This window comes from Eptatretus burgeri, chromosome 1, assembly GCF_056783735.1.
Source record: "Eptatretus burgeri isolate ZD-2024b chromosome 1, Ebu_testis_v1, whole genome shotgun sequence".
Lineage (NCBI taxonomy): Eukaryota > Metazoa > Chordata > Myxini > Myxiniformes > Myxinidae > Eptatretus > Eptatretus burgeri.
In genome coordinates this window covers 132,315,443-132,327,483 of record NC_140961.1, presented here as the reverse complement: position 1 = coordinate 132,327,483, position 12,041 = coordinate 132,315,443, and the positions used below count along the sequence as shown (strand labels likewise).

The 12,041-nt window shown below is 43.9% G+C and overlaps 2 protein-coding genes and 1 pseudogene across 11 annotated transcripts in view; 2 read left to right on the top strand and 1 right to left on the bottom strand.

Annotated features, from left to right (window-relative positions):
* The window catches only part of MCPH1 (microcephalin 1), a 154,725-nt gene that overhangs the window by 18,177 nt on the left and 124,507 nt on the right, over nucleotides 1-12,041 (bottom strand). The gene's annotated exons all lie outside the window — the stretch shown is intronic.
* Nucleotides 819-12,041, top strand: part of ANGPT2 (angiopoietin 2) — a 48,052-nt gene continuing 36,829 nt past the window's right edge. The window contains exon 1 of one of the 3 annotated variants that reach the window (XM_085898484.1): nucleotides 819-2,110. In XM_085898484.1, coding sequence (XP_085754610.1) covers nucleotides 1,739-2,110 — 372 coding nt within the window. In that variant the 5' untranslated portion in view covers nucleotides 819-1,738. The remainder of the gene's footprint in view (nucleotides 2,111-12,041) is intronic. The other 2 variants (XM_085898476.1, XM_085898468.1) reach the window with 2 other exon arrangements.
* On the top strand, nucleotides 6,160-8,942 carry LOC147035441 (uncharacterized; annotated as a pseudogene).

Here is a 12,041-nt window from a genome sequence, read left to right as displayed (position 1 = left end):
CTCCCAGTCGATAATGTTATTATTACTCAGGTAGTTTCAAATTCCACAAATCCCCAGGGTTACTCTTTGGGCCAGCACGGCTTTCTCCAGCACCGTGTTTCGGGCACAATCTCGTTTCATTCCGTTACCTCTTGCATTGCTCCACATGACGTGCTACCAACTACCACTTAGTCACGAACTATGTGCGCCCTACATGGTGACCTTAAGGCTTCAACATTTAAGAACTTTTCTCACAACAAAAAGACTACACTTGAAAAAGAAGACGTAAAAAAAGACAAATGTTGCTCGACAACAAAAGTTTATCACAAACAACAAAAGCAGGAAAAGCAAACACTTCAGCAACATTTTCCCGTGATGCAATGCAAGACACGGGGTCAGGATTGTCCATCCTGGCTGCTGCAGCTCCACAGAACTGTTAAGTTGGAGTGCAGACCTCTGATATTTGTGGACGAGGGGGTTAGAGAGGGGGGGGAAAAAATCACACACCGGAGAACACTGGCAGATGGGAGCAGGAACAGGGTGGGAATGGACCGGGTTAGCAGGGATGGAGTATTTTAAATGGACGTGAGCTGGCCATCACTGCTGTTCTGATCACATTTCCATCAACCCAGATTAGCAATGCAGAGTCGAGCATCTCGCCCGAGTGCGAGTGAGGGGTTGTTGAGTGTGTGTGAAGTTGTTGAGGACTGTACGTGCGAGTCTGGAGCGTGAAGTGGCTCTACTATTGAAATTGAAGCAGGGAGTGCAAGAAGTGTCGGAGGGTTAAAAGGAAAAGAGGGCACGACAAATAATTGCGTGATTGAAGACAGGGCAGAGGTTTGGGAGTAGGAGAGACCTTCTGGAACAAGTTGGTAGGAACAATTTCCAGGTTTCAACAAGTACGAAGAAGATGAGCACGACTTCTTTTTTTTAACTTTTTAAAGAGAGATGCATGGAGCATGCAGCTCCGGAGTGTTAGTAAGGACATTAGGAGAGACTAGTATTAGTAAGTACAATTAGAGAATATAACAGAGTTAAGAAAGAGTAAAGTAAAAGGGAAGAGCGGTAGAGCAGAGCAATGACAGAGCACGGTTCATACGGAGGAGAACAAAGAGCACCAGACACGTAAATATTTACATAAAACACCAAAAAAAGTCAAGACAATTCAAACGGTATCCTCATTTTATTGCGGTAAGTTGGTTGGAGGGCAGAGCCACGCATCTATCGACGAGGAACCGGAACCGGCAGTTGGTCCTTTACCTACTGAAGGAGAAACAGCTCGTATTGCAAGCAAGGCATTGACTGTCACAAACAAGCACTGGCACACAGCAGTTCAGATCGTCGCCCGGCACGGCACAGTCGGATCAGGCGGTCCTGTGCCGCCCGGCCCCCGATACGGCCTCACTTGTTAAGGATGCGGGTGGGCCGAGACAGGGAGCTTTAAAAGCTCCCGTCGGAACTCCTGGGAAGACTGGAGTGTGCCGCGCCGAAGAGTGTGAAGCATTGCGGAGCGTGTCGACACATCAAATCCAGCTGCGAAGACGATAGGGAATTTGATTGCGTGAGCTATGGTTGGGGAACTGCCTCAGCGGGTGTAAGAGATTGGTGTGGAGGGTTAGTCCAGTTTGAATCACGAGCTTCGTTATGTTTTGTGACTCAGTAATGGCATGGGGAAAAAAGGTAGATTCAATGAAAAGAGATTAGTCAATGATTTCAAACAGTTCACCTGCAAGTTCCCAAGACCAGGAGACACCTTAAGATGTGGCTCGAATTCAAGGGTATGCATCGCTTAAGCTTGATCTGCCTGTTGGTCATCACACTGTTTACTCCAAGAAAAGTTCACCCTCAGGCCTCCCTGCATGCTGAGCCAAGGTGGAGTAGGAACAATGGGTTACATCGACAGCACCGTCTCCAGCATGGCTCGTGTGTGTATACTTTCCTTTTGCCCGAGTTAGACGGGTGCTCACCGCACGTGGCTCCGACTCCAAAGCCGGAAGAAGAATTATTTGAGAGACAAAGTAACAATCCCAACGCGTTCCCCAACGGCCTCGGGCCCATCTGGGAATGGGCACAGCAGCAACTGGATCAGCTTGAGGAGGTGGTTGAGAACAACACGCAGCGGTTGCATAAGGTATGTCAGCCACAGTGCACGACATTGTCTAAAGAACGTGTCCATATGCGTCACAAGTGTTTTGTTCTTTCAAGTCCACACAATATTTTCATTAAGCTTCGGTGGATTAGCATTGGAGGCAATATTCAATGTAATTTGAAGTATCACATCAAGGTAGATCATTCTCAACTAAGAGGCACGTAAAGTTGTAGATCACACGTGAGTGTCAAGATGACAAATAGGTGTGCTGAAATAATTAGTGGATTTTCTCCACATCCCCTATTAATCTCATTCCCTTGTTAATTTTAAAATAGATTTTAAAAAAGACCTTAAATCTGCATTGCATAAATTGAAAAATGTTCACTCAACGCTATGGGAAGCATCACTGTGCCGCTCGCTGCATTCCCAGCGAGTTATCATCTGTGTTTCTCACTGCATCCCCAGCAAGGTAACAGCTGTAATGCTAGCTGCATCCCCAGTGAGATATCAGCCATGCCGCTCCTTTGTCCCCAGCAAGGTATCAGCTGTGCCCCTCGCTAAATCCCTGAGTCGATATCAGTTGTGCCGCCCGCTGCATCCCCAGTGAGGTATCAGCTGTGCCGCTCGCTGTATCCCCAGCGAGGCATCAGCTGTGCCACTTGCTGTATCCCCAGCGAGGTATCAGCTGTGCCACTTGCTGCATCCCCAGCGAGGTATCACCTGTGCCGCTCGCCGCATCCCCAGGGAGGTATCACCTGTGGCGCTCGCTGCATCCCCAGCGAGGTATCACCTGTGGCGCTCGCCGCATCCCCAGTGAGGTATCAGCTGTGCCTGGCGCTGAATCCCCAACTAGGTATCACCTTTTCCGCTCGCCGCATCCCCAGCGAGGTATCACTTGTGCCGCTCGCCGCATCCCCAGTGAGGTATCACCTGTGCCGCTCGTCGCATCCCCAGCGAGGTATCACCTGTGCCGCTCGTCGCATCCCCAGCGAGGTATCACCTGTGCCGCTCGCCGCATCCCCAGCGAGGTATCACCTGTGCCGCTCGCCACATCCCCAGCAAGGTATCAGCTGTACCATCAGCTGTTCTAGTAAAATTCCACTCTGGCATTATTTAAAACTGAACAAAACAATTTTGATGGCAAATGGAATCCCAAATCGAAAAAGACTGAACATATTGTCTGATGTCACGTGACTGACAGCAATCCTTCAAGGTTATGTTTTGTGAATGTATCTCATCATCAGTGCATCAGAACAATATCCATTCTTGAAACAAACTCTTACCTTGTGTAAGAGTGAAAAAAAGCTGGCTGTATTCTCAGTGTTCAACAGATACTGTATATAATCGATATCCAAGTACTTTACGCCGTTTGCAAGTTTACTTGGAGAGGTAAACTTCACTGATAGGCCGGGGAATCTATGAAAATATATCGCCAAACCCACTACAAATTGCAATAGAAACCGTTCAAGTGTTTTTTCACTCCAAGTATGCTATAGAATGACATACTAAAAGTCCCCGAAAATCCAATTTGGGGAACATGTTTATTTTTCAAAATGGCCGCCAAAACTGATAATTTTACGATCAGCCCGATATCAGTAAGTAATAGTGCTAAAAATATATGTGAAACACTTCGGTACATGTTATTGGACATAATAAACCCATTTCTGGGATTTTTAAACTTGTTACAGACTTCACATTCAAAATGGCCACCAAAATGGCACCAAAACTGATAATTTTACGATCAGCCCGATATCAGTAAGTAATAGTGCTAAAAATATATGTGAAACACTTCGGTACATGTTATTGGACATAATAAACCCATTTCTGGGATTTTTAAACTTGTCACAGACTTCACATTGAAAATGGCCACCAAAATGGCACCAAAACTGATAATTTTACAATCAGCCCGATATCAGTAAGTAATAGTGCTAAAAAAATATGTGAAACACTTCGGTACATGTTATTGGACATAATAAACCCATTTCTGGCATTTTTAAACTTGTTACAGACTTCACATTCAAAATGGCCACCAAAATGGCCCCAAAACTGATAATTTTACGATCAGCCCGATATCAGTAAGTAATAGTGCTAAAAATATATGTGAAACACTTCGGTAAATGTTATTGGATATAATAAACCCATTTCTGGGATTTTTAAACTTGTTACAGACTTCACATTCAAAATGGCCACCAAAATGGCGCCAAAACTGATAATTTTACAATCAGCCCGATATCAGTAAGTAATAGTGCTAAAAATATATGTGAAACACTTCGGTAAATGTTATTGGATATAATAAACCCATTTCTGGGATTTTTAAACTTGTTACAGACTTCACATTCAAAATGGCCACCAAAATGGCGCCAAAACTGATAATTTTACAATCAGCCCGATATCAGTAAGTAATAGTGCTAAAAATATATGTGAAACACTTCGGTACATGTTATTGGACATAATAAACCCATTTCTGGGATTTTTAAACTTGTTACAGACTTCACATTCAAAATGGCCACCAAAATGGCGCCAAAACTGATAATTTTACAATCAGCCCGATATCAGTAAGTAATAGTGCTAAAAAAATATGTGAAACACTTCGGTACATGTTATTGGATATAATAAACCCATTTCTGGGATTTTTAAACTTGTTACAGACTTCACATTCAAAATGGCCACCAAAATGGCGCCAAAACTGATAATTTTACAATCAGCCCGATATCAGTAAGTAATAGTGCTAAAAATATATGTGAAACACTTCGGTAAATGTTATTGGATATAATAAACCCATTTCTGGGATTTTTAAACTTGTTACAGACTTCACATTCAAAATGGCCACCAAAATGGCGCCAAAACTGATAATTTTACAATCAGCCCGATATCAGTAAGTAATAGTGCTAAAAATATATGTGAAACACTTCGGTACATGTTATTGGACATAATAAACCCATTTCTGGGATTTTTAAACTTGTTACAGACTTCACATTCAAAATGGCCACCAAAATGGCGCCAAAACTGATAATTTTACAATCAGCCCGATATCAGTAAGTAATAGTGCTAAAAATATATGTGAAACACTTCGGTACATGTTATTGGACATAATAAACCCATTTCTGGGATTTTTAAACTTGTTACAGACTTCACATTCAAAATGGCCACCAAAATGGCGCCAAAACTGATAATTTTACAATCAGCCCGATATCAGTAAGTAATAGTGCTAAAAATATATGTGAAACACTTCGGTACATGTTATTGGACATAATAAACCCATTTCTGGGATTTTTAAACTTGTTACAGACTTCACATTCAAAATGGCCACCAAAATGGCGCCAAAACTGATAATTTTACAATCAGCCCGATATCAGTAAGTAATAGTGCTAAAAATATATGTGAAACACTTCGGTAAATGTTATTGGATATAATAAACCCATTTCTGGGATTTTTAAACTTGTTACAGACTTCACATTCAAAATGGCCACCAAAATGGCGCCAAAACTGATAATTTTACAATCAGCCCGATATCAGTAAGTAATAGTGCTAAAAAATATATGTGAAACACTTCGGTACATGTTATTGGACATAATAAACCCATTTCTGGGATTTTTAAACTTGTCACAGACTTCACATTCAAAATGGCCACCAAAATGGTGCCAAAACTGATAATTTTACAATCAGCCCGATATCAGTAAGTAATAGTGCTAAAAATATATGTGAAACACTTCGGTACATGTTATTGGACATAATAAACCCATTTCTGGGATTTTTAAACTTGTTACAGACTTCACATTCAAAATGGCCACCAAAATGGCACCAAAACTGATAATTTTACGATCAGCCCGATATCAGTAAGTAATAGTGCTAAAAATATATGTGAAACACTTCGGTACATGTTATTGGACATAATAAACCCATTTCTGGGATTTTTAAACTTGTCACAGACTTCACATTCAAAATGGCCACCAAAATGGCGCCAAAACTGATAATTTTACAATCAGCCCGATATCAGTAAGTAATAGTGCTAAAAAATATATGTGAAACACTTCGGTACATGTTATTGGACATAATAAACCCATTTCTGGGATTTTTAAACTTGTCACAGACTTCACATTCAAAATGGGCACCAAAATGGCGCCAAAACTGATAATTTTACAATCAGCCCGATATCAGTAAGTAATAGTGCTAAAAATATATGTGAAACACTTCGGTACATGTTATTGGACATAATAAACCCATTTCTGGCATTTTTAAACTTGTCACAGACTTCACATTCAAAATGGCCACCAAAATGGCGCCAAAACTGATAATTTTACAATCAGCCCGATATCAGTAAGTAATAGTGCTAAAAATATATGTGAAACACCCTCGGTACATGTTATTGGACATAATAAACCCATTTCTGGCATTTTTAAACTTGTCACAGACTTCACATTCAAAATGGCCACCAAAATGGTGCCAAAACTTGCATATTTAGAAATAGCCAAATATAAGCAATTTCTTGAGATTGATATATAAATAAAACATCTTGAAAAATTTCCTTGGTTCAGACATTTCGGAAATGAATGAAATTCTAAGATATGTTGGAGACATTGTATTATTGTTGTCATAGCGCTAAAGTATTTCTTTCTTTTCATATTACAGTGTAATTCGCTGATCATGGACGAGTGTGTTTTCTGTGAGGAACCTCCATCCAATGGAGAGCCAACTTCCACATTACGCATCAAAGGATGTGAAGGCATTGCCGAGGCTAATGAGTTGCGGAACAGAAATATTAGTGCTGTGCCCGGCCAAGTTGTGCATGTCAAGTGTAGGAAGGACTTCTGTTCCCCACAGTGCATAGTCAGTGACAACAAAAAGCGAGGACATGACTCCGCAGCTCCCAGTAGTTCACCATGTGCGCGTCGATCCCCAAGCATGGCATTCAATTACAAAGAAAACTGCATATTTTGTGGTGTTTACGATGCAATAAAAAAAAACAACACAAAGCAACACATAAACTTATCTCAGTCAGAACAATGGATTTCCAGAAGACCATAATGCAGGTATGCAAAGAACGCAATGATTTGTGGTCAGACACTGTCAGAGGTAGAATTGAGTATGCGCAGGATCTACATGCTGCAGATGCGGTATACCACAACCTCTGCAGCACAAACTTTAGAACAGGAAGGGAAATACCAAATGAGTTTGTTGCAGAAGAAATGATCCCTCGCAAAAGGCCCAAGCAGGGCAGACCCTCCGATTCAGTACGAGCAGATGCTTTCATTAAGGTAGCCGAGTATCTGGAGGCCAATGACGATGAACAAACAACTATACAAGATCTAATACATAAAATGGATGAATTTCTCGATGGCACTGACAGTGAATCATATGGATTTACTTACGTGAAAGATCAACTTCAAAAACACTTCGGCGACAACACAACGATCACCGAGATCAATGGGAAACTAAATGTTGTTACATTCCGCCACAAAGCATCCGCTATCCTCCACGAATTCTACAGTCAACCCAAGAAAAGCAACAACACTGCAGAGAAAATGAGACTCATTGAGACTGCTGCCAAACTGATTAAAAGTGATGTCAAATCAGTGGAAGACAAGACAAAAGAGGTACACCCAGATTCAAGTACAATGACGTCTACTGACGGGGCAATGTCATTCTTACCTGAATCATTGAAACTTCTGCTTCAGAAACTCGCAGTTGGGAAGGAGGATGCCGATAACAAAATAGCATCGTTGGGCCAAGCCGTTATGCAATGCCTTCGACCAAGAGTTCTAATTGCTCCCTTACAGATAGGTTTAGGCTTACAAATGCACCACCATTTTGGGTCGAAATTTCTCATCAACTCTCTCTATGCACACGGAAATGTCAGAAATGGGTTTATTATGTCCAATAACATGTACCTAAGTGTTTCACATATATTTTTAGCACTATTACTTCCTGATATCGGGCTGATTGTAAAATTATCAGTTTTGGCGGCCATCTTGAAAATAAACATGTTCCTCGACTTGGATTTTCGGTGACTTTTAGTTTATCATTCGAGAGCATACTTGGAATGAAAAAACACTTGAATGGTTTCTATTGCCATTTGTGGTGGGTATATCACTAGATTCCCTGGCCTGTGAGCATGGATAGCAATAAACAAACCGCCTTTCAAGGTACTTCACAGGACAAGGCCGCCAGTTGTGGAGTTAAAGGTCCCGTTGTGCAAATGCCCATGATGAGAAGCAAGGCCACTCAGTTCGATTCTTGCCTTCGATGTCCACAAGCCCTTCGCCTTCGTCGCTTTCATCCAATAGCGATGACGACGTTCTGCTGATGCAAGAACGAGTCTGGGACATGGGTTCGGACAAGTTTACATCACCCCTTTGGTGGTGCTCCGTGGTACCGCGCGGTGCAGATCGACATGGTACTTACTATGTAATGCTTTTATTTCTCCTCAGCGCACACTCAATATTGAATATCAGGTTTTGACATCGTTTCGAAGGTGATACATGATCGAAACATTCTGGTTTTGACTGAGGGGAAGATGAACAAAACGATAACAGGACCAGTTCTCCAGTATGGATTGGAGGCTTTGGCCTTGAGGAAGGAACAAGAGGCATTGCTGCAGAGGACGGTGAGGTGGATGCATTGAGGGCCGATGGTGAACCCCATGATGAAAGGAAAGAGGAAATCAGGAGGTTGGCAAGAGTGAGGGACGCAAACGAACATGTACGAGAAGCATGTGTGCGTTTGTCGGAGCATGTGCCCATGAAGGAGGAGAGGGATGTGCTCATGAGGGAGGAGGAGGATGTGCTCATGAGGAGGAGGATGTGCTCATGAGGGAGAAGGGGAATGTGCTCACCAGGGAGAAGGGGAATGTGCTCACGAGGGAGAAGGGGAATGTGCTCACGAGGGAGAAGGGGAATGTGCTCACGAGGGAGAAGGGGAATGTGCTCACGAGGGAGGAGGGGAATGTGCTCACGAGGGAGAAGGGGAATGTGCTGACGAGGGAGAAGGGGAATGTGCTCACGGGGGAGAAGGGGAATGTGCTCACAAGGGAGGAGGGGAATGTGCTCACGAGGGAGGAGGGGAATGTGCTCATGAGGGAGGAGGGGAATGTGCTCACGAGGAGGGAGAGGGATGTGCTCACGAGGGAGGAGGGGAATGTGCTCACGAGGGAGAAGGGGAATGTGCTCACGAGGGAGAAGGGGAATGTGCTCACAAGGGAGAAGGGGAATGTGCTCACGGGGGGGAGAAGGGGAATGTGCTCACAAGGGAGGAGGGGAATGTGCTCACAAGGGAGAAGGGGAATGTGCTCACGAGGGAGGAGAGGGATGTGCTCACAAGGGAGGAGGGGGTGTGCTCATGAGGGAGATTGGGGATGTACTCATGAGGGGGGAGAGAAATGTGCTCATGAGTGTGTAGGGGATGTGCTCATGAGTGAGGAGTGGGATGTGCTCAGGAGTGAGGAGTGGGATGTGCTCATGAGGGAGTAGGGGGATGTGCTCATGAGTGAGGAGTAGAATGTACTCATGAGGGAGGAGAATGTGCTCATGAGTGAGGAGTGGGATGTGCTCATGAGTGAGGAGGGGGATGTGCTCATGAGTGAGGAGGGGGATGTACTCATGAGGGAGGAGGGGAGTATGCTCATGAGGGAGGATGGGGATGTACTCATGAGTGAGGAGGGGGATGTGCTCATAAGGGAGGATGGGGATGTAAGAGGAAACGGGGAGGATGGGGATGTAAGAGGAAGGGAGGAAACAGTGAGGAGGGGGATGTGCTCAGGCAGGTTTATTATTTAGATGTAGTTTGCAGAAGAAGGAGCAGAGTAAAAGGGAGGTGGAAAGAAGCCTCAGAGAAGGACATGAAAGAAGTAAGGGCACAGAGAGAAGATGTTCAGGGTAGAAGGGTGTGGAGAGGACATATCATGTGGTCGACCCCACAAGGTAAGCTTAACTGTGACCAAGAAAGTGGGCGTAGTAGTCGTGGTAGTAAGTTTTGAAATTAGCTCCAAAATTCCTCTGCCAGATGTGGAGCTGATTAGGTTTGGATTCAATTGTCTTCCCAGCAAGGTATGGGCGAGGAAAATCCCCACACTCCCCTCCCATACCAATCCTCTGACCCCAAACTGAGCAACTAACTTTGCCAAAAGCAGGAACCAAGTCAAATAGGCCCAGCTGGCATTGCTAAAACCAATTCCACCTTCAAGACGTTTCCCTTTAAACCAAACTTGGTAGGGGGCAGGGGACAGAGATGGGGGTATGGGAGGGGGGACAGGGTATCCATGCAGTTTCACAAGATAATAAGTGAAAGGGAAACGAGCACACCTTGGTCCCAGGATGGTGGTGAAAGTGAGGTATCAAAGTGGGCACAACGTACCCAGAGGACCTGCCAATATCGTGATGTTTCCATCTGGTGCAGTGATCTGATTCTACCACGATCTGTTTCGATGATACCAGATATGCACAAGAAGCTCGACTTCCATCACACCTGGAACCCGCTTTGTATAACAAAGTCACTTATTTAGTCTCCACTTCACAAACTATGGACAAAATGCGAAGGGTCATTTCAATGGTCATTGTCGAGCTGGGATCTCTTCCTCTGGCCAACTCCACAAGAAGGTGATATAAAAGCGTACCACAAAGGAAACATCTCCCAAATTCATAAAGAATGGCTCAAAGGAACGTCAAACTGACAAGTCTCCGTAATTCCAATGTCGTCCATGTCATGACGCAAACGTTCGGCCGAGTGGGGTTCGTTAGGAACCAACAATCATTACACATTCGCCACGGGTTCCAATCAGTCGGGATTTGAATAAAGGCTCAAGTTGTTCTCAACATTGGGTGGTGCACACCTTACGCACCTCCAGGTGCCAACTTAAGGTGTCCTCATCAGCAAGTTCACATGATGAGCCTCTTACATAGGGTCACCCAAAGGGACAAATTCACGTCAAGAATCTAGTTTGAAGGAAACCACACAAAGGTATAATGTGACGTCACAGAGCACATCGTGACGTAATGAGGGTTTGGTGTGAGGCAAGCCAAAACACCTGGACGTACTAAACGACTGGTAGTTGAGCTTTTCTGAACAATCTGTGGCACCGGGGCAAAACATTCTCGGAATACCAGTCAGCTGCGGTGGATCAGCATTCCACTCGAAGGTGGTTGGTAATCTTAAACACAACAACAAAGGAAGAAAGAAAAACTTTCAGAGGCAAGAAAAGGCCTTTGGGTCCATCTCACACATGCGCCATCCATTACGCAAGCACATTCCAAAGAATTCCAATTATTCATCAAAAACAGCTGCTCTAATGTGGGGACAAATGTGGGAAGGGGACAAATGTGGGGAGTGGGATGGGAACAAATATGGGAAGTGGACAAATGTGGGCAGTGGGAAGGGGACAAATGTGTAGAGTGGGATGGGTTGGGGACAAATGTAGTTTCCAGCCTGTGTCATGTATTTTCCCCTGGCAGGGCATACGTTTCCTTGGTTTCCAAATATGTATTATGGAAGACAATACTTGCATTGCACAAAATACATAAACACAGTATACTAGTATTAATTTTCAATTGGTCACTGGATTTGACACCAATACAAATTTTTATCACAGGCCCGAGGCTTTAAAAACGTACATATATATCGAACCAACAGTTTTAAGTGGATACCTCGTCGCCATGAGAGCATTTAAATGTCATCAGTTGTGGCAATGAATGCGAATTATTGCTCCCAGCCTGCCGGCTCAATGACAGAAGACGCCATTTGCATTTTTGCCACCTTCATCGCTTCTCCGTTTAGAATCCTGTGCGGGCACGGGAACTCAATGGTTAAATTCATGTCTGTTTAAGTCACATGTATAATACGTATTGCTAACATGTCAGAATCCCACTCCAGCATCGACGTTCCTCGAGCTTATCAAGAGCTGCCACGTTTGAGCTCAACGATAAAGGTTTTTTTGTTTTTTTCGCCAAGCACGGGGAAACACCACTTGGGTGGTGTACCCCTG